This window comes from Oncorhynchus masou, chromosome 31 (genome assembly GCF_036934945.1).
Source record: "Oncorhynchus masou masou isolate Uvic2021 chromosome 31, UVic_Omas_1.1, whole genome shotgun sequence".
NCBI lineage: Eukaryota > Metazoa > Chordata > Actinopteri > Salmoniformes > Salmonidae > Oncorhynchus > Oncorhynchus masou.
In genome coordinates this window covers 82108308-82129692 of record NC_088242.1, presented here as the reverse complement: position 1 = coordinate 82129692, position 21385 = coordinate 82108308, and the positions used below count along the sequence as shown (strand labels likewise).

The 21385-nt window shown below is 40.8% G+C and overlaps 3 protein-coding genes across 8 annotated transcripts; 1 reads left to right on the top strand and 2 right to left on the bottom strand.

Moving 5' to 3' along the window:
* Positions 1-6024: 6024 nt before the first annotated feature.
* Positions 6025-9661, bottom strand: rfxank (regulatory factor X-associated ankyrin-containing protein). The gene is made up of 9 exons (XM_064952197.1): positions 9336-9661; positions 9004-9132; positions 8688-8810; positions 8341-8406; positions 8106-8206; positions 7876-8001; positions 7707-7773; positions 7507-7587; positions 6025-7379 (listed from the first exon to the last, which is right to left on the bottom strand). The coding sequence occupies exons 2-9, from the start codon at positions 9125-9127 to the stop codon at positions 7327-7329; spliced, it is 741 nt and encodes a 246-aa protein (XP_064808269.1). The 5' UTR covers positions 9128-9132; positions 9336-9661; the 3' UTR covers positions 6025-7326.
* On the top strand, positions 9462-17345 carry borcs8 (BLOC-1 related complex subunit 8). Of its 6 annotated transcripts, none has more exons than XM_064952202.1 (7): positions 9462-9481; positions 9788-9843; positions 9998-10110; positions 10301-10365; positions 14212-14319; positions 14668-14759; positions 16169-17345. In XM_064952202.1, the coding sequence occupies exons 2-6, from the start codon at positions 9807-9809 to the stop codon at positions 14735-14737; spliced, it is 393 nt and encodes a 130-aa protein (XP_064808274.1). In that variant the 5' UTR covers positions 9462-9481; positions 9788-9806; the 3' UTR covers positions 14738-14759; positions 16169-17345. The 6 variants fall into 6 exon arrangements, with proteins under 6 accessions (XP_064808274.1, XP_064808275.1, XP_064808273.1 ...); XM_064952203.1 differs by lacking the exon at positions 9462-9481 and adding an exon at positions 9539-9601; XM_064952198.1 differs by lacking the exon at positions 9462-9481 and having other exon boundaries at positions 9670-9843.
* LOC135524563 (transmembrane protein 221-like) lies at positions 14741-18180 on the bottom strand. The gene is made up of 3 exons (XM_064952204.1): positions 17773-18180; positions 17159-17244; positions 14741-15956 (listed from the first exon to the last, which is right to left on the bottom strand). Exons 1-3 carry the CDS (start codon positions 18066-18068, stop codon positions 15433-15435), a joined length of 906 nt encoding a protein of 301 aa, XP_064808276.1. The 5' UTR covers positions 18069-18180; the 3' UTR covers positions 14741-15432.
* Positions 18181-21385: the final 3205 nt, after the last annotated feature.

The following is a 21385-nucleotide window of genomic DNA, read 5'->3' as shown; positions in this document are numbered from 1 at the left end:
TCAGACGGGCCTGGACATGTACTGGCTTAAGCAGGGGGACACGTCTGGCACTGCAGGATTTGAGTCCCTGGCGGCGTAGTGTGTTACTGATGGTAGGCTTTGTTACTTTGGTCCCTGCTCTCTGCTGGTCATTCACTAGGTCCCCCCCGTGTGGTTCTGGGATTTTTGCTCACCGTTCTTGTGATCATTTTGACCCCACGGGGTGAGATCTTGCGTGGAGCCCCAGATCGAGGGAGATTATCAGTGGTCTTGTAGGTCTTCCATTTCCTAATAATTGCTCCCACAGTTGATTTCTTCAAACCAAGCTGCTTACCTATTGCAGATTCAGTCTTCCCAGCCTGGTGCAGGTCTACAATTTTGTTTCTGGTGTCCTTTGAAAGCTCTTTGGTCTTGGCCATAGTGGATTTTGGAGTGTGACTGTTTGAGGTTGTGGACAGGTGTCCTTTATACTGATAACAAGTTCAAACAGATGCCATTAATACAGGTAACGAGTGGAGGACAGAGGAGCCTCTTAAAGAAGAAGTTACAGGTCTGTGAGAGCCAGAAATCATGCTTGTTTGTAAGTGACCAAATACTTATTTTCAAATAAATTTGCAAATAAATGCATTTAAAAAATCCTACAATGTGATTTTCTGGATTTTTTTTCTCATTTTGTCTGTCATAGTTGAAGTGTACCTATGATGAAAATTACAGGCCTCTCATCTTTTTAAGTGGGAGAACTATTAATATAGTGGCATAATTGGTGGCTGACTAAATACTTTTTTGCCCCACTGTACATCTTTTGTCTCTGAATGGCACACACACAATCCATGTCTCAGTTGCATCAAGACTTAAAAATCATTCTTCAAGCTGTCGCCTCCCCTTCATCTATACTGATTGAAGTGGATATAACAGGTGACATCAAATCAAATGTTATTTGTCACATGCGCCGAATACAACAGGTGTAAACCTTACAGTGAAATGATTACTTACAAGACCATAACCAAATATGCAGTTAAGAAAATACTTTTAGGTAAGAGATAAGATAAATAAATAATTAAAGAGCAGCAGTAAATAACAATTTGCGGGGCTATATATAGGGGGTACCGGTACAGAGTCAATGTGCGGGGGCACCGGTGTCGAGGTAATCGAGGTAATAGGAACATGTAGGTAGAGTTATTAAAGTGCATGCATAGATAACAGAGAATAGCAGCAGTGTAGAAGTTGGGGGGGCAATGCAAATAGTCAGATCATAGGGATCATAGCTTTCACCTGGTCAGTGTATGTCATTGAAAGAGCAGGTCCTTAATGTTTTGTACACTCAGTGTAAGTTGCTTTGAATCTGAGCTAAATGACTAAAATATAAATTGGGAGGCACCCTGTGGGTACATGATATTACTACTATTATAAGGCTACACCATATACAGTGCATTTGGAAAGTATTCAGACCCCTAGACTTTTTCCACATTTTGTTATGTTACTGCCTTATTCTAAAATGTATTACATTGATTTTTCCCCTCATCAAGCTACACACAATACCCCATAATGAGAAAGCAAAAACTGTTGTCTTTTTTTACAAATGTATACAATTAAAATAAACTGAAATATGATATTTACATTAGTATTCAGACCCTTTACTCAGTACTTTGTTGAAGCACCTTTGGCAGCGATTACAGCCTCAAGTCTTCTTGGGTATGACGGTACAAGCTTGGCACACCTCTATTTGCGAGAGAGAGAGAGAGAGAGCTACATGTGAGCTCTCTCATTCTTCAACATGTTTTTTTACAAAAGGATAGATTTGGAGTTAGATCAACTTGGATTTTTCGACAGGGACATATGCCAGATGCTACCTTCTACAATTTTGGCCACAATTAACTGAAGGGGTTAGAGCTACCAAGGTGTCCTTTTCCCAAGCTATACGGAGGGTGCTCTAGCAAACAAACAGCAGAGACCTGAAGACTCCATTCAACCTGGAACAGAGTGAGTAGTGTTTGGTCTGATGCTATATTGAAAGCCAAGAAGAAAAATTAAGAAAAAATGAAGTACATTACAATGATATATTTGACTTTATGTGGACTGAATGCTGAGTTAAGGCTGCCAGGCTTGCTAGGACAGACCAGATACAACTTCAATTAGCACTAAGGTGTGACTGCGTGAGATGTGGAGGCCTTTGGGCCCAACAAGTGGCAGGAATCTTTGAAGCCCCCTACTGGTTCAAGGACCAGTAGTGACACTTACTCCCGTTGCCTGCTGCACCGCTGCATGGATTCCACCTGGCGATCTGTTCACTGTCTGCCCTGGCCTGTCTCCCCCTGTCAGGTACAGGTACACCCCCCTAATGGTCGTCCCCAGCATGAGTTTTTTATGCACGTGACGTTATAATGTTCTCTCCACTCCAGAATGTGATTGTTACGCAACAGTACATGTAATCTGTGCTGCCCTCGAACCAAGACACGCATGCCTGTTTTTATTTATAGGCTGTTGTCAATTTCAAATTATTTAAGAACAGTTTGAATTGAGGTGTGTTCCGCCTCATTCATTCACATAAATGTAGTCATTTTTACTTCTGCAGACCAACACACAAAGCAGCCAAAAAGATATCCACCATATTGTGTAGTCAAAATTAGTCAGAAATAGCATTATAAATATTCAATAACCTTTGATGATATTCATCAGAATGCACTCCCAGGAATCCCAGTTCCACATTAAATGTTTGATTTGTTCGATAAAGTTCATCATTTATGTCCAAATAGCTTCTTTTGTTAGAGCGTTTGGTAAACAACCGAACAAAGTGCAATATGACCCATTTACACTGTATGTCTTCCTCTGAAGAGGTGTAGCAAGGATCGGACCAATACGCAGCGTGGTAGGTGTCCATGTTTTTAATAGGGGGAAAAAACTGAACACACTTATACAAAAATAACAAACGTGGCAAAACCAAAAAAAAAGTCCTATTTGGTGCAGAGAACACAAAGACAGGAAACAATCACCCACAAAATACCCAAAGAACATGGCTGCCTAAATATGGTTCCCAATCAGAGACAACGATAAACACCTACCTGTCTCTGATTGAGAACCAATCTAGGCAACCATAGACTTACATAAACACCTAGAATGAACACAACCCCATAAATCTACAACAAAAAAAACTAGACAGTACAAACACCTTAGATGAGACAAAAACATACATAACCCATGTCACACCCTGGCCTAACCAAAATAATAAAGAAAACAAAGATAACTAAGGCCAGGGCGTGACAGTATATTGGAATGGCAAAGAGTTGAAAAACTACAAACATCAAATTTCCCACTTCCTGGTTGGATTTTTCTCAGGTTTTCGCCTGCCATATGAGTTCTGTTATACTCACAGACATCATTCAAACAGTTTTGAAACTTCAGAGTGTTTTCTATCCAATACTACTAATAATATGCATATATCAGCATCTGGGACAGAGTAGCAGGCAGTTTACTCTGGGCACCTTATTCATCAAAGCTACTCAATACTGCCCCCCTGTCACCAAGAAGTTAAGGAAGAGTGTTTTGAATACTGATGTTAATTTTTCTAGTTATAACCTTTTTCGGCAAGACCTATCTTCCAAAGGTGGTGGAGTGGCAATCTTTACCAAGGATCACCTTCAGTTGTCTCCACCAAGTCTGTCCCCAAACAATTTAATTTGCTGGTTTTAAGCATTAAACTTTCAAATGGCTCTTTGTTGACTGTTGCTGGGTGCTATCATCCTCCATCAGCACCGGTCTGTACCCTACCTGCCCTAAGCTCTCTCCTGACCCCATACCCTAAGTCTGAATTTTTCCTGCTGGGTGACCTAAAATGGGACATGCTTAATAAACCTGACCAAGTCATAAAGCAATGGCACTCCCTAAATCTTTCTCAGATCATCACCAATCCCACAAGGTATGACTCCAAACACCCAGAAAAGGCTACTCTTCTTGATGTTATCCTTACAAATAATCCTGATAGGTATCAGTCTGGTGTTTTCTGTAATGACCTTAGTGATCACTGTTTTACAGCCTGTGTTCGTAATGGCTGCTCAGTGAAACGACCTGTCCGGATTTGTCATAGACGCTTGCTAAACAACTTGAATGAGCAAGCATTCCTTCATGAACTGGCCTGTAAAATGGTTTAGAATCAGCTTCATCTTGGACCTTCTTTTTTTATATTTTCAGTGGTATTGTTAACAAACATGGCCCCATAAAGAAAATGGGAATTAAAAACCGTTTCAGCCCCTGGTTCAACCGTGATCTTGCAGAGTTACTCTACCTCAAGAAATGCATCTGGTGAAAGGCTCGGGACACGCGTACTCAGGCTGACTGGCTCAGGTAAATGAGAAATAAGTGACTCAGGCTATCTGGAAGGCCGAAGTTGGTTACTTTTAAGGAGCAGTTCTCCCTGTGGGTCTAACCCCAAGAAGTTTTGAAACGGTTAAAGACCTGGAGAATAAACCCTCCTCTTTACAGCTGCCCATGTCCCTTAATGTTGATGATGGGGTTGTTACTGACAAGAAGCACATGGCTGAGCTCTTTAATCACCACTTCATTAAGTCAGGATTCCAATTTGACTCAGCCATGCCTCCTTGCCAGTCCAACATTTCCTCATCTCCCACTCATTCTAATGTGACTATCCCTGATGCTTCTCCCTCTTTTTCCCCTACAAAGTTTCTCCCTGCAGGCGGTCACTGAGTCTGAGGTGCTAAAGGAGCTCCTTAAACTCAACCCCCCAAAAACATCTGGGTCAGATTGTTTAGACCCTTGGGCCTCACTCCCCCCTATATGAGATATCTACTGCAGCCCTCATCCTCCACATACAACACTCGTTCTGCCAGTCACATTCTGTTAAAGGTCCCCAAAGCACACACATCCATAGGTTGCGTCTTTTCAGTTTTCTGCAGCTAGTGACTGGAACGAGCTGCAACAAACAATCAAACTGGACAGTTTTATCTCAATCTCTTCATTAAAAGACTCAATTGTGGACACTCTTACTGACAGTTGTGGCTGCTTTGTGTGATGTATTGTTGTCTCTACCTTCTTGCCCTTCTCGATCCTTTGAAACCAAGATTGAACTCTTTGGCGTGGATGCCAAGCGTCACGTCTGGATGAAACCTGGCACCATCCCTATGGTGAATCATGGTGACGGTATCATGCTGTGGGGATGTTTTTCAGCTGCAGGGACTGGGAGACTAGTCTAAATCGAGGGAAAGATGAACGGAGCAAAGTACAGAGAGATCCTTGATGACAACCTGCTCCAGAGCACTCAGGACCTTAGATTGGGGCGAAGGTTCACCTTCCAACAGGACAATGACCCTAAGCACACTGCTAAGACAACGCAGTAGTGGCAAGTCTCAGAATGGGACAAGTCTCAGAATGTCCGAACTTGAACCCGATTGAACATCTATGGAGAGACCTGAAAATAGCTGTGCAGTGATGCTCCCCATCAAACCTGACAGCGCTTGAGAGGATCTGCAAAGAAGAATAGGAAAAACTCTGCAAATACAGGTGTGCCAAGCTTGGAGAGTCATACCCAAGAAGACGCAAAGCTGTAATCGCTGTCAAAGGTGCTTCAACAAAGTAAAAATGTCTAAACAGTTTTTGCTTTGTCATTATGGGCTATTGTGTTTAGATTGATGAGGAACATTTTGTCTTTAAAAAATATAGATATTTTAGAATAAGCCTGTAACCAAATGTGGGAGAAGTTAAGGGGTCTGAATACTTTCCGAATGTTTTGTGTGTGTGTGCACACTACACCACACACACACAAAAGGTGAGGTGAAAGCCTGCAGCAGACTAACCCATGACACTAGCACCTACTTTATGTTAACTTTTTACAGGGCGATTCTCAGTGAGTTACTCTGGAATTCCCACAGTCCTTCAGAGTTTCAGAATTAAAGGTGCAGTTCCAAGGTGGCTTTTCAGGTAAAACGTGGATTGGAAGGTGTTAAATATATATATATATGCACACACACACCCAAAACTCCTTTGGTCAGTGTACCACAATGAAGAACAATTCACATGTGAAATAGGACAAATAAGTACTCACCAAATTATTTATTATTATTATTTTCAATGATTCATTGTCATACTATGCTATAACACGTCATATGTAAAAAAGAGACAGACTGTCAATGATCCTGAAAAGGCTTTCACTTTCCCGTCAGGATGCCCAAAAGATGGAGACTTGGCTAAAATCAAAGATTTTTACCCAGAAAACAGCAGCTCACTACAAATATCCTTCAATGTATTATTAAATGTCTCTAAAATCATACCAGTTCAAATTAGTTGTAGTAAGTCTTGTTCGAGACAGAATGGCCTTGTAATTCAAACATGAGGCAGCTTGATGTAGAACTACACCGCCTGGACAGGACACTAGTCTTAGTTATAATAATTGCTTAAATAAGTTGTAATAGTACAGAAAAGTTATGCCTGGACCTAAATACTCCAATACAGAAATATTGATTTTAATGCATAGTCGCTACAGAGCAGCTTTCAATTAACATTGTTCTATGCCGTTCTCTTTCATTACTCCTCTGCTTATCTGGTTCTTAACTCCACACCCACAGATTTCCCATCCAGGAGGTCCCCACGGTGCACAGGCTGCAAATAGTGTTTGAGAACAGTGCCGACTTCTTTGGCAGAATAATTGTTTACTCCTTGGACATCCTGGGGGAAAGAGCTTTGTGACGTTTCTGTTTCTGCATGAGAGAGGGAGGGACTTATAGGGAAAGAGAGGGTATAGTGCCATTGAAGAACATGACTGCTGGAAGACTACCACCCCAAATTAATTGTTTTGAATGGGAACCATATCTGACTGCTTTTGGTGAGGACATTTTAAGTTGGTTACCTGCTTGTGCACACAAACAACAAGGGAAAAGGGAGGATTTGGCTCAGACAAAGAATCTGGATTTTATTACAGCTCTCCAGGCTTTAAGGTCACGCAACCACCTGCATATTCAAATACTTGTGCTGTGCATTTGATTTCCCATTCCAAATCAACACTGTAAAATTTGTATGCATTTTGTTTTTGAACATTTGTTTACTATCCATTGGTGCAAAACCTCCAGTTTTTTAAATATATATTTAAAGATAGTTTGCCCCCTCCCCCTCAAAAAAAGAAATATAAGCATTTCCATAATATAAAAAACATGTTGAATAAATGTACAAGATAAGAACCACAGTGTCCCTTAACGTTGGAGCTTCCGTTCCAAGTATCTCCACTACCAACCGCCTTTTGTGGCTTCAGTGTTTTGGTCAACCACCTCACCACTGATGCCAGCAGGTGATCCTCTGTTCAGCACAACGTCCTCTCTAACCACATCCTGGTAGCCTTAGCTGGTGTCATGCTTTTTTCTTCAGGAGTTTCAGAATATGGTCCTCTAACACCTTTTGGACTGAAACAACACATGATTTACAAAACTTTTTTTACTTGATTACATGATTTACTTTTGCCAGGGAAGTTTTTAAAAAAAAGTTAAACTTTTTTGTTGTTGAAGATGACAGATTAGAGAGGGTGCTTACCTTGTTTATGTCCGAGGGCAACAGCTAAGGCCATTGGACTATACCCAGAATCTGCCTCAATGTTCATGTCTGCCCCTTTATCTGAATTACAATCATAAGACCATCATATGTATTTGTGCCACTTTGAGATGACTATAGTATTTTGGTTTTGGAGATCATTAATTAAAATGACCTGTGTGCAGGGGTATGAGGCAACGTACCTAAGAGGGCCTCAGCACACCTTACATGGTTCCCTCTAACAGCGTAAAGGAGAGGAGTACCACCATTCTTAAACATACAACATCCCATGAATAAAATCACCCAAAAACATATTGAAGACTGATGTGTGATATTTCTGAAGAAATCAAGAATCCTAATTTACACCCTTACCCAGTCATAAGCATTGATATCTACTCCATGTTCAAGAAGACGTTTCACTATGACTGCATAGCCTCCTGAGCTCGCCAGGGTCAAGGCACTCTCCCGTTCCCATGCTATCGTACTAGGATCTGCCCCCTAAGACACAAGGTCATAGCAGCCACACAGGTTACAATCAACCACCACCCTGTTTATGACTAAACATTGAATTCAATGATCAAGGGTCTAGAAATATCACAAACGTTTTCCAGGAGGAAATCCACCATGGCTTTCTCTCCAAACGCTGCTGCCCACATGAGAGGAGTTAAGCCCCGTTCATCCTGGCGGTTTAATAATGAACTGTCTGCAAGGTCAACAAACATTTTAATTTTACACAGGACTCTGCCTACAAGTCATCATGCTGGTTCCACAATACTACACAAGTCAGGCAAGTTCTACTCTTTGCACTATTGGTAAGTGGATATGGACATTTCTCACCTTTGCTCAGGTGTGTGGCCACCTGTAAGACCTCCCCCTGGGCAGCTAGCTGGTGGATGGACAAAACTGATGAGACATCAAAGGGTCAGTGTTTTGTACATTTAATTGTCCATATACTAAATTATATGCATAATATACCTTAATCTTCCTCAGTTATATACAAATACACAGGAATATACATATACAGTGTACATAAAACCACAGAGATATTTTAGGGTCATTCCTGTAACATTCCTGTGCATTATCTAATAGATTATGAATGAGAGTGCATACACAGTAGTGTTTAAGGTAATTTGCCGTGAACAAAGAGTTGATTGTGTTTTCTGAGTTCAGACAGACATACTTACTGTCTAAAGTAGCTGGTCTGACTGTGACCTCGTTCCCACGCTGCCTATTCGTGAGGGTGGTGGAGTATTTCAACAGGCTCTCCTCCTCATCCACACCCATGTTCTCTGTAGTCACCATCACACCTGGTAGCAAGGAGCAATACAGATATTTCATCACATTTGCATACCCCAATGCCTATAATCATTTGAGACTTTATGCAAACTGAAAATGGTGTTGACACATTCACTGCAGACAAATGGACAAGTGTGATTACTGTATGAGAAAGCCTATAGACCATGCAAAACCAGCAAAGAGTTGTAGGACTGACAGTCATACCATTTAACCGCTCTCCTCTGGCCTCCCCTGATAGACATGTAGTGGATTCCAATGCTAGGTCATCTGAGAATATGTGTAAACTGGCTGCAAGATCTGGTATCTCAACACCATCTGTGCCATCCATGGTCTCTTGAATCAAAGTAGAGATATATATATTACTATATAGATTAGCTTTAGCCAACAGAAGTCAATAGAACAAATATGGAACAAATGTCTATGATTATCTCACTATCTCTTACTTTTCAAAGCTGAAATGATGGAAAACCATTCCACATCAGCTCTTGCAAAATAGGAAAGTCTCAATGGAACATTATAAATAGATTCATTTTTACCTTTATGTCGCAAGCAATGGTTTATATGTCCAGCTCACAATATCGGATAAAATAGCAACATCAATGTTTTATTCTTCACTCCAACTTCCTGATATCAAAACTGAAAGTGAGTTTATTTACAAAATCCCATGATGCAATTGATAATGGTAAGCCGCCCGAACTTTCCATCCATTCATTACATTGCTTATAAATAACTTTATCCAATTAAGTGTTTTTGAATGTGTGCATGTGTAATGTATGAAATTGTTTGACTGATTTTATCTACGGTAATTGTTCAATCTACCAGTAAACGCGAGATATGTCGAGAGAATAAACATCTAGGAACAATGTTTTAAATTCGTGTTGCATTCCGAACATGATTTGTGATGCGCATGACAGTAGCACGTAAACTGCATGTTTATTTTTGATAACGCTTTAACACGAATTAAACCCTTGCAAATATTTAATTGTAGGTCGATTACTGTGTATAAGATGGAGGACCAGGAGATGCAACTGAAAGTTAAAAGAGGTAATTAGCGAATACTTTATAGTACAATTGTTTGCTAAAGTCAACTGTCATCACCAGCTAGCTAACCTTAGCTAGTAGCTGCATTAGCTAAACAGCTAACGTAGCTATTTCTCATAACAGTATATATTATATTATTATATGTTTATCTCTGCAGTGACTGACAAATTCACGGAGAACATGTACGTGTTGGCTAATGAGCCATCAGTGGCTCTTTATCGACTGCAAGAACACGTTAGAAGGTCCCTCCCAGAGCTAGTACAACACAAAGTAAGTAACGTTAGTGAATCCAAAGCAGTTTAGCTACATATTAACTTGCTAAGGAGAATGAATGTAGTTTTGTTACTTTACAGTAGCTATAATGGGCTGTCCAAAAACACGTCTAAAAACGAAATGTATACCGGTAGGTACTTTTGCAGTAACGTAATTCATAATATTATTCTCTGATCATCTCTTCCAGACAGATATGCAGAGCTGGGAGGAGCAAAGCCAAGGAGCAATCTACACTGTGGAATATGCATGCAGGTAATCTAGCCCAAGATGTACTCTTAAGGAGCCTCAATTGCGATACGGTTCTAGAAACATAAAGTTCTTTACTTTCATTTCGCATCACAAATACATTTACTCTACACTGTTTTAACTGGCTTAATCACAGTTGCAGCCAACAGTATTTTTCAGTGACAACATATTTTTGGTGGCCTTCTTCTGTTCCAAACTGGTGTTTGGAGCATGCTCGATAGCTAATTAGCACAGGTGGACCCTCTGTCTTTCGTAAACATGCGCAGTAACATGGAGATATGGCTGTGTGGGAACCATTAAAGGTGTGTGTCAATTTAAGTATTTCTCGCTGATATGAAAGATCAGGTCCTTATGCTTACAAACCTGTACCGCAAGTGATGTGTGTTGATGTTCAGACCAAGCGTCGGGTGTCTAAACAAAACTCTCTCATACAGAAAATGCCTTCGTCCAGTGACTTCTGTGTAATTTTATTAGAACTGCGAGTCAACCCCCTTTTGGGTTCTCAGCTGAAGGTATGGACCACAGCTGGCTCCATGTGAACTACAATTCTGACACTTTGTTTTAACGACTAGAAATGTTAATAATCCTCGCTTGTGATACGGTTTTAGAAACCTTTGGAACTTTCATACCAATGAGAGAGAATATTTCAAATACGCATTTTAACAAAGTTGCGCCTGGCTGTAATAAAGCCTGGTCTTACTTGGGTCCGACACATAACGAAAAAGACATTACAGACAAAAGACTTTACAATTGACATGCATTTAAAAACAACATGTAGTGTGTGTCAATCTTAGTTACACATATCAGTACGTACACACAAGTAGGTCACATGGGGGAGAGTTGTTGTGCCGCTATACCAGGTTTGCTGTTCAGTTGTGCTATATTAAATGGAAGGGAGTTCCATGCACTCATGGCTCTGTATAATACTGTACATTTCCTTTTTAATTTGTTTTGGTCCTGGGGACTGTGAAAAGACCCCTGGTGGCATGTCTGGTGGGGGAAAGTGTGTGTACCAGTCCTGTGTGTAAGTTGACTATGCAAACCATTTGGAATTTCAAACACATTAATGTTTGTTATAAAAAAAAGTGACGTGGTCTTTCCTCAACTCTTAGCCAAGAGAGCATGACTAGTATTAATATTAGACCTCTGATTACAAAGAGGGGCAAGACGTGCCACTCTGTTCTGGGCCAGCTGCAGCTTAACTAGGTCTTTCTTTCAGGACTTCACCATATAACTGGACAATAATCAAGATAAGACAAAACATGAGCCTGCAGGACTTGCTTTTTGGAGTGTGGTGTCAAAAAAGCAGTGCATCTCTTTATTACGGACAAACCTCTCCCCATCTTTACAACCATTTAATCTATGTTTTGACCTTGACAGTTTACAATCTAAAGTAACACTAAGTAATTTAGTCTCAACTTCTTCAACAGCTACACCATTCATTACCAGATTCAGCTGAGGTCTAGAACTTAGGGAATGATTTGTAACAAATACAATGCTTTTAGTTTTGATGTTCAGGACCAGTATATTACTGGCCACCCATTCCAAAACAGACTGCAACTCTAAGGTTTTCAGTGACTACATTAGCTATGGTTGCTGATGTGTATGTGGTTGAATCATCAGCATACATGGGCACACATGCTATGTTTAATGCCAGTGGCAGGTCACTGGTAAAAATGGAAAAGAGTAGAGGGCCTAAACGCAGGTCGATGTGTTGCAATCCGGATGTTTGCTCCTGAACGAAGGCAGGTGCACAAGACGGAAGTACATGCACGCGATGCATGCATACTAACAGGTGTTTACAGTTGAAGTTGGAAGTTTACATACACCTTAGCCAAAAACATTTAAACTCAGTTTTTCACAATTCCTGACATTTAATCCTAGTAAAAATTGGTTAGGATCACCACTTTATTTTAAGAATGTGAAATGTCAGAATAATAGTAGAGTGATTTATTTCAGCTTTTATTTCTTTCATCACATTCCCAGTGAGTCAGAAGTTTACATACATTCAATTAGTATTTGGTAGCATTGCCTTTAAATTGTTTCACTTCGGTCAAGTGTTTCGGGTAGCCTTCCACAAACTTCCCACAATAAATTGGGTGAATTTTGGCCCATTCCTCCTGACAGAGCTGGTGTAACTGAGTCAGGTTTGTAGGCCTCCTTGCTCGCACACGCTTTCTCAGTTCTGCCCACAAATTTTCTATAGGATTGAGGTCAAAGCTTTGTGATGGCCACTCCAATACCTTGACTTTGTTGTCTTTAAGCCATTTTGCCACAACTTTGGAAGAATGCTTGGGGTCATTGATCATTTGGAAGACCCATTTGCGACCAAGCTTTAACTTCCTGACTGATGTCTTGAGATGTTGCTTCAATATATCCACATCATTTTTCTGCCTCATGATGCCATCTATTTTGTGAAATGCACCAGTCCCTCCTGCAGCAAAGCACCCCCACAACATGATGCTGCCACTCCCATGCTTCACGGTTGGGATGATGTTCTTCGGGCTTGCAAGCGTCCCCCTTTTTCCTCCAAACATAACAATGGTCATTATGGCCAAACAGTTATATTTTTGTATCATCAGACCAGAGGACATTTCTCCAAAAAGTACAATCTTTGTCCCCATGTGCAGTTGCAAACCATAGTCTGGCTTTTTAATGGGGGTTTTGGAGCAGTGGCTTCTTCCTTGCTGAGCGGCCTTTCAGGTTATGTTGATATAGGACTCGTTTTTACTGTGGATATAGATACTTTTGTACCTATTACCTCCAGCATCTACATAAGGTCCTTTGCTGTTGTTCTGGGATTGATTTGCATGTTTTTGCACCAAAGTATATTAATCTCTAGGAGACAGAACACGTCTCCTTCCTGACCGGTATGATGGCTGCGTGGTCGCATGGTGTTCATACTTGCGTATGCATACTTGGTACCTTCAGCCATTTGGAAATTGCTCCCAAGGATGAACCAGACTTGTGGTCTACAATTTATTTTCTGAGGTCTTGGCTGATTTCTTTTGATCTTCCCATGATGTCAAACACAGATGCACTGAGTTTGAAGGTAGGCCTTGAAATACAGCCACAGGTACACCTCCAATTGACTGAAATGATGTCAATTAGCCTATCAGAAGATTCTAAAGCCATGACATCATTTTCTGGAATTTTCCAAGCTAAGGGCACAGTCAACTTAGTGTTTGTAAACTTTTGACTCACTGGAATTGTGATAGTGATTTGTAAGTGAAATAATCTGTCTGTAAAAAAATGTTGGAAAAATTAGTCATCATCCACAAAGTAGATGTCTTCACCGACTTGCCAAAACTATAGTTTGTTAACAAGAAATTTGTGGAGTGGTTGAAAAACATGTTTTAATGACTCCAACCTAAGTGTATGTAAACTTTCAACTTCAACTGTACATGCCCTTGCGCATGTGCCAGGTGATATAAATTGTGTTGTACCGGTGCTCTAAAAAGTTGGGGAAACAATACTTTTCTGTGGATATTTTGTTTAAAATTTAGAGCAACCACACAGACAACCGGTAAAGTTCAAATGTAATTTATTCAACATTCTGTCTTGTCATTAAACTCTACGATTTTGCAGTGCTTTGTTTGACTGTATACCAAGAATTGGTATAAAAGTCAGATTTATTAGGCAAGAAGTGTTACTCAACACAGCCAGGTGCATCGGGCAGTGCCAGGGCATTTCCCACAAGGCTAAAGGGGGCGTCCAATGACCCAAAGTTATGCGATGGAATTGGAGTCATGGTCTAAAGTCTACTGTTTAGGATTTTAATTATATTGAAAACATTAATCGGCAATTCAATGTTGTATTTGTTAACACACACATTCATATTTTCATTTCCAGTGCAGTGAAAAGCATGACAAACAGCAGCCTGTACTTCAAAAGCATCGATGGCCTCCTTCGTCAAGCCATCAGCATGAAGGAACAGATCAGCACCTCCCAGGGGCGCAGGTAAGAGGCAGTAAACAACCACTCACTTTGGCTCTGGGAAACCATAACAACACTGTGTCATTTACACAGTAACAACACTGTATCCTTCATTTGTCTGACTGTCCACAACCCACTCATCACTGCTGAGGAGAAAAAACACAATCTCCCTGCTCAAGGGTGGAGTTGATGAGGCTTATAAACTCCTTTTGAGTGAAAGCCAAGGTAACTTTTTCATAGACGTGGGCCACCATTTCTTGTTTGTAGTTATTTTCCTTTGCAATCATCCTTTCTTTGCATTATTTTATTTGCCATTTTTGTGTCTCAGTTCTGTTTACTTTATTATTTCCCTCCATTGGCACATGCATGCAGCGCACATGAAGCGACCCCCTCTCCCATTACCCCTGCCACTCCACCACATCCCCCATCCACTTCCTCCTGACCTCTGGAAGACACTGTCCAAGGTTAGTCGTTCTTCAGGCATCACTCAAAGCTATACTTGGACTCAAGGCACTCTCTTGACTTTCAAGTAAGTGCACTAGAATGAAGCTGAATGTGCTAATACTGGTTTACTTAAAATGCTCCACTTTATTTTTTACAGTGTTTTGTATCAACATACTCACGACCTTTATTCAAAGTTATGACATGTTTGTTTTACAGTATGCAGACTAAACACTACCAAATGTATCTACACATTGTGTAATTAACAGTTTTGGCAATATTTCAAAGACCACCTTTGGTCTTTACCAAACAATTTTGAAAATATAAAGCATTTCTCTGCCACTTGTTAAATTGTATAATCACGTAGCAACTATAGCATTAGCTATAAGTTACTAACATTTTCCATTGGAATACCAGTAAGTAAACATTCTAGAGAGGGTTTAATAGTGATGGTTTCGTTGTAAAAAGTCAATACAAAGGCAAAAAGGGAACGAGATGTTAGGAAAGGTGTATTTAAAATGACAGTTTCACTGGATGTCTGTATTGAAATGTACAGTAATAGTATTAGTGGTGCTTGGATCATGAAGGGATAGCTCAGAGCTTTTAAATAGCTTCAGATATTTTCTATCCATACTGTAACGTTCTTCGGAACGTTTGATGGTTGGTTAGGAATGTACTAAGACTTTGCAGGTCAGGTCACACCAGAGTAGAGTCTTTACTGGGGGCTCCTGACTTGCGGGCCAGCACGCTCCGCATCTCATTGTTAATGCCATTCCAGGGCTTAGATGGAGACTGCAGCAGCCCTGACTCTGTTGACAGGGTCCTGTGCATTCTAGAAACACTTCCACCACTACTGTAGCCCTCCTTGTCACTGCTGTGGCTCTGAGGGCTGTGGGATGGGGAGTACTGATGCTGCTTAGGGTCGGTGCAGGGAGGGGGGTAGGACAAATGCCGGTGGAGTTGGGAGTTGTTGCGGTGCCTCCTGGGTTTTTCCCCGTCTTGGAGCTTGCCTTGCCGGGCGGCAGGGGTGCTCCCACCGTGCTGGTTCTGGTACAAGGTGTCAGTGTGTTCCCCACCGCGGTAGTGTTGGGCGGTACGGGCGGCTTTGACCAGGGAGTGAATCACGATCATCAGCAGAATCAGGATGCCCGAGGCCAGTACGCATGCGCTTGCTATGCCTGTCTCTACCTCAAACACCAGCAGCATGTAGATGGACATAGCTGCAGCAGAGAGAGAGGGATAGAGAGAAAGATAAACAGAATAAGAGGGGGAGATGGACACAGTGACAGGTACAGAAAGATGAGTCTATACACTGTAAGAAAGATCACTTTTCAGATCCCTTTTTCTCCCTGGGGTGGATAACTCTAATGTAGTGCAATGCCACGGTTGTGTTTTTGTGACCTATTTTACTATATTGAACATCTCTCAGCAGGAGAAGAACCACAGACCCAAGAGTGCTGAAGGAAGGAGGAGAGAAACACAGCTCTGGGACATGATGATGATGACATTGTGGCATTGCAGTGAGGCTCTGGCCAAGTTCCCTCTGAAAGGGAGCTGTGGGGTCAGGAGGTCATTCACCCTACCATCACAATGGTGCCCTGCCCCCACCACCTCAACAAGAGACTCAATGGAATGGAAAGCCAGCAGCTTTGCCAGGACATGCATTAACACGTCAAAGAAGTCATTATTTTGGGCCTTGTGTATCAATCAATTGGAGGGACTCTGAAAGTAGTGACTTTTGCTTCTGCTGCAAATTAACTGGAATGTATCTGTAGGAATCTAAATTAAGTTTTCCTTTCTAGGGTCACAACTATTTGGTAGAAGCTGTTAATTGTTTAGCCGTTGGTCTAAACGTATGTAATGTCTGATAATTTAGCTAAAGCAGATTCATTTAAAAGCTTGCACGTGAGGTTCATTTGTATTTATTATGGAACCCCATTAGCTGCTGCCAAAGCAACAGCTACACTTATTGGGATCCAGCAAAAATGAATGCAGTAATATATTAGAATATAATTTTAAACATTAAAATAAATGTTACAACATTAACTGTCTCTCTGCAGGCCACTACTCTAATGCAACACACTATCCAGGTGTGTGTGTAGGGTACCTGTGTGTGTACATATGTACCCGTGTGTGTACATATGTACCCATGTGTGTGACCCTTCAGTCCTCACTATTCCATAAGGTGTATTTGTCTTTTTTAAATCTGATTTTATTGCTTTTGGGAGTTACTTGATGTGGAATAGTTGTGGGCTGACTACTGTGTACATAACGCTACCAAATATGTAGCAGTTTGTTACTTTTGATTTTGCCAATGAGTTTGGGGTGACAAGTGTTAAGACCAGCTGGATGCAGATTGCTTTGGTCCACAATATGTCCTGGTCATTAACTAGGCCTTACTGTTATTTGTTGTTGGTCTTACCTGCTAAGTATACTGAAACCCCAAGGCAAAATAGTCCGATGGCCACATGTCGGACAGCTCGGCTATCCAATAGGAACCAGTCTGCTCTGTGGGAGGAAATGAAGCAAATGCAATCAGTTACATGACCATACTATTTGTGGAAAGTGCTAAATTATGTATTTAGACCTAAATAAATAAATAAATTCAAGGTTGCAATTAGGCCTTCTGTCCATACATGGGATACTTTTCTGCTCAAAATCGATTGTTTTAAACAGAATGCTTTGTCATTACTTGCACTGGAGTGCACAGAAGCTAAATGAAAGTAAATGATAAGCAAAAAGTGGGAAAGAGCAGGGCCACTGAGGCCAGGGGCCGTGCACGGCCGTGCACTGGGTGCATAATGAGGAAATGCTATTGTTCATCCAGGATTCATACCGAGTTTTGGTCAGTCAAGCAGCCTCTGCACACACTGAAAGTTATGAATGTATAAGAATGTAGTATTCTTTAATTTCTATCAATGTCAAACATTAATATAGGCTAATTAAAGCACATTATTCAACCAAATAAACTACTGGTGTATTAGTGATGTTAGCCAACAAATAGCATCCTAAGTATAGGTGTGTTGATGGATTTACTTTTCAGTATCATCTTCTCCTCTGCATATCTCGGTTGTAAAGTAGCTGTGCAGAAGGCAGACCACGACAGAGCTCAAATTGAGCGTGAGAGACAGAGCAGAAAGCACTGTAGACACTGGCATCAGCACTGCCCAAACATTAGTTGGCACGATGGAGATGGTGGGGGGAGATTCCTTCACAGCAATCTGTTGTGTTTGTAAGTGGAAAATCAGATTGACCGATAGCAGAGACATAATCCCTGATAGGATCCCTAATAAAGCAAGGACCATCAAAGACCGCTGGCTGTAAACCGTCATATTTGGGTAATAAATCACGGACTGACGTCGACGCACTTGTCTTCCTTGGAAAAAGTTATCGCGGTGGGAATCCACTTTATCCTCCGAATCCTTCTTGCGGTCCTCTTTTCCAAAGGCTTCAAACTAACATAGTTTTTAAGTGTAGAAAAATGTTTTGAATAGGAAAAGGTAAGAAACCTGTGATTTAGAGTCCGATCATGGAATTAGAGTTATTTGCGTATTGTGCGCGAGCACCCACTCCCCCAGCCGAGCATGTGATGTTCTTTAAATCCCCAGATTAAAAACTTCGCAACAACAATGGACTTTTCACTTGGATTCTCCGGAACAATGCGTTGATGTGCTCGTCCGAAGCAGTCCACAGCCGGGGGGAAACTACAAATTTATACAAGATAGAAACTATTCACTTTCCATTCCAAAACATGAATTACACCGGCATGAAGGCATTTTGGGAACGTTTACACAATTGCAGTAGTGCGCATTGAATTTAAACCTCAAATACATTTTACATATGAAGAAACCATGCTCCAGAAAACAAATATTTTTATTTGTATATTATGACTTGGTTTTTATTTATGTTGGGTTGACTAGGCCACCGTCATATTTTTGGTGCAGACATGCTATTAAAATGAATAAGGATCCATCAAAATACATTCTTTAGTTCTCAATAGCTCTTTAATGAGGCATTGTCTATTTAATTAATCAATAGTAGCCTCCTGAAAATAATCAAACTAAAAGCGTCTACATTAGTTATTGTTTCGCTTTTCATGCACGAACGTCTGAAATGCCAAAAGATGACGCAATGCCATCAGCTTGCGATTGTGCAACGCCCCAAGAGTTCCTGGGAATTTGAAATGGAGTGTCCTGCCCTCTCATTCATTCTCCCCGAAATCTCCCTCTTTGAATCCAATTAACTTTTCAGTGGTTGCCTTGGAAACAAACACTGTTTACCCAGAGAGTGCACTGCTGTTGCGCTGTTGATTTGAGGCTACTGCCTTGTGCATTCACTCACCCACCTTTCATGTTTGGCTTCTTTAGGAAACGTAATTCATTTCACCATTGACCTGTTATTGTACACTGAATCAAAATATAAATGCAACATGTAAAGTGTTGATTTCATGAGCTGAATTAAACTATCCTAGAAATGTTCTATACTGTACAAAAATATTATTTCTCTCAAATGTTGTGCACAAATTTGTTTACATCCCTGTTAGTGAGCATTACTCCTTTGCCAAGATAATTAATCCACCTGACAGGTGTGGCATATCAAGAAGTTAATTAAACAGCATGATCATTACACAGGTGTACCTTTTTCACTTTTGTTACAACACAATGCCACAGATGTCTTAAGTTTTGAGGTAGCATGCAATTGGCATGCTAACTGCAGGAATGTCCACCAGAGCTATTGGCAGATAATTTAATGTTAATTTCTATACCATAAGCCGCCTCAAATGTCCTTTAAGAGAATTTGGCAGTATGCCCAACCGGCCTCACAACCACATGCCAGCCAGCCTAGGACCTCCACAAAGAATTTCTGCACAAACTGTCAGAAGCCGTCTCAGGGTAGCTCATCTGCGAAGTTGTCGTCCTCAACAGGGTCTTGACCTGACTGCAGTTTGGCGTCTTAACGACCTCAGTGGGCAAATGCTCACCTTCGATGGCCGCTGGCACGCTGGAGAAGTGTGCTCTTCAAGGATGAATCCCGGTTTCAACTGTACCGGGTAGATGTGAGCGAGTGATTTGAGCATGTTTGGGATGCTCTGAATTTAAGTGTATGACAGCGAATTCCAGTTCCAGCCAATATGCAGCAACTTCGCTCAGCCATTAAAGAGGAGTGGGACCACAAGCCACAATCAACAGCCTGGTCAACTCTATGCGAAGGAGATATGTCACGCTGCATGAGGGAAATGGTGGTCACACCAGATACTGATTGGTTTTCTGATCCACGCCCCTGACTTTTTTTAAGGTATCTGTGCCCAACAGATGCATATCTGTATTCCCTGTTATGTGAAATCCATAGATTAGGGCCTAATGGATTTATTTAAATTGACTGATTTCTATATATGAACTGTAATTGTTGCATGTTGCGTTAATACTTTTGTTCAGTTTACAGTATATTGAATTTTAGAAAATACTTGATTGACAGTAAATGTGTCCTATTGGTGATCATTGTGACCTCTATGGATTGCACCACTTAACAAAAAAACAATGCCTACAGTTTGATTAATTAATATTCCTACTATTTCTTTCCATCATCCATATTTAGACTATGGCTATGCCTCCATTTTCTGAAGATACTTTAATTACATGGATACCTCCCTAGTATACAAATAGAATACCTTTTTGATTTCATGCAAACAAACATGGTTGTATTTTATCCATTCTGAAGTGGATAGCACATGTTAAAACCCTACAACAACAAAAGTTCCAAGAAAACCAAAGCTTAATTAGGTATAATTCTATATATGTGTATGTACTGATGCTGATCTCTAATAAGGGGTAAGGGAAATGTTATCTGCATGTGACTGTCTTGAAGACAGCAGGACACCTGTAGTGCAGCTAAAGCTGTTTTGATGGAGATAAGCTTGCAGCTATAAAAGTACACACGACGAAGAATTGCTCTCACATATGCACACTGACCATGGAGTCTATTTCTGAATTTGACAGCCTCACCACACGTACTAAAATGGCAGCATCTGATGTTGTCGAAAGCAGAAGTGAGCAGTTTCAGGAAAACAAAAAATAAGTCTAAATGTGAACACTTTCCAAAGGCTCCTTCATCTGACTTAGAATATACAGAGCCTTGCGAAAGTATTCGGCCCCCTTGAACTTTGCGACCTTTTGCCACATTTCAGGCTTCAAAAATAACGATATAAAACTGTATTTTTTTTGTGAAGAATCAACAACAAGTGGGACACAATCATGAAGTGGAACGACATTTATTGGATATTTCAAACTTTTTTAACAAATCAAAAACTGAAAAATTGGGTGTGCAAAATTATTCAGCCCCTTTACTCTCAGTGCAGCAAACTCTCTCCAGAAGTTCAGTGAGGATCTCTGAATGATCCAATGTTGACCTAAATGACTAATGATGATAAATACAATCCACCTGTGTGTAATCAAGTCTCCGTATAAATGGCTTTTGGGGAAACATACTTTGGTCACAACACTGCAGTCTGGCCTCAGAGGCATGCAAAATATATTTGACTTATTTCTGAACACCTCCAAGATGTATGATACCTACTAATGGTCTAGTTTAAGGAGGTTTGTCAGTGAGGATGGGTGGGTGAAATCCGCAACAGTCTAGCAATCCAAAGGTT

Bases quoted from the DNA above. Each gene is read 5' to 3' on its own strand.
- rfxank (XM_064952197.1), bottom strand. From the start codon at position 9,127: ATGGATGGCACAGATGGTGTTGAGATACCAGATCTTGCAGCCAGTTTA. The intron at 8,811-9,003 runs GTATGACTGTCA...CCTTGCTACCAG, and splicing joins CAGAGGAGAGCGGTTAAATG to GTGTGATGGTGACTACAGAG. The intron at 8,207-8,340 runs GTGAGAAATGTC...TTGACCTTGCAG, and splicing joins GGCCACACACCTGAGCAAAG to ACAGTTCATTATTAAACCGC.
- borcs8 (XM_064952198.1), top strand. From the start codon at position 9,729: ATGTTTATTTTTGATAACGCTTTAACACGAATTAAACCCTTGCAAATA. The intron at 10,111-10,300 runs GTAAGTAACGTT...CATCTCTTCCAG, and splicing joins CAGAGCTAGTACAACACAAA to ACAGATATGCAGAGCTGGGA. The intron at 14,320-14,667 runs GTAAGAGGCAGT...ACATGCATGCAG, and splicing joins AGCACCTCCCAGGGGCGCAG to CGCACATGAAGCGACCCCCT.
- LOC135524563 (XM_064952204.1), bottom strand. From the start codon at position 18,068: ATGACGGTTTACAGCCAGCGGTCTTTGATGGTCCTTGCTTTATTAGGG. The intron at 17,245-17,772 runs GTAAATCCATCA...TTCCTCCCACAG, and splicing joins GGAGAAGATGATACTGAAAA to AGCAGACTGGTTCCTATTGG. The intron at 15,957-17,158 runs GTAAGACCAACA...TCTCTGCTGCAG, and splicing joins GGTTTCAGTATACTTAGCAG to CTATGTCCATCTACATGCTG.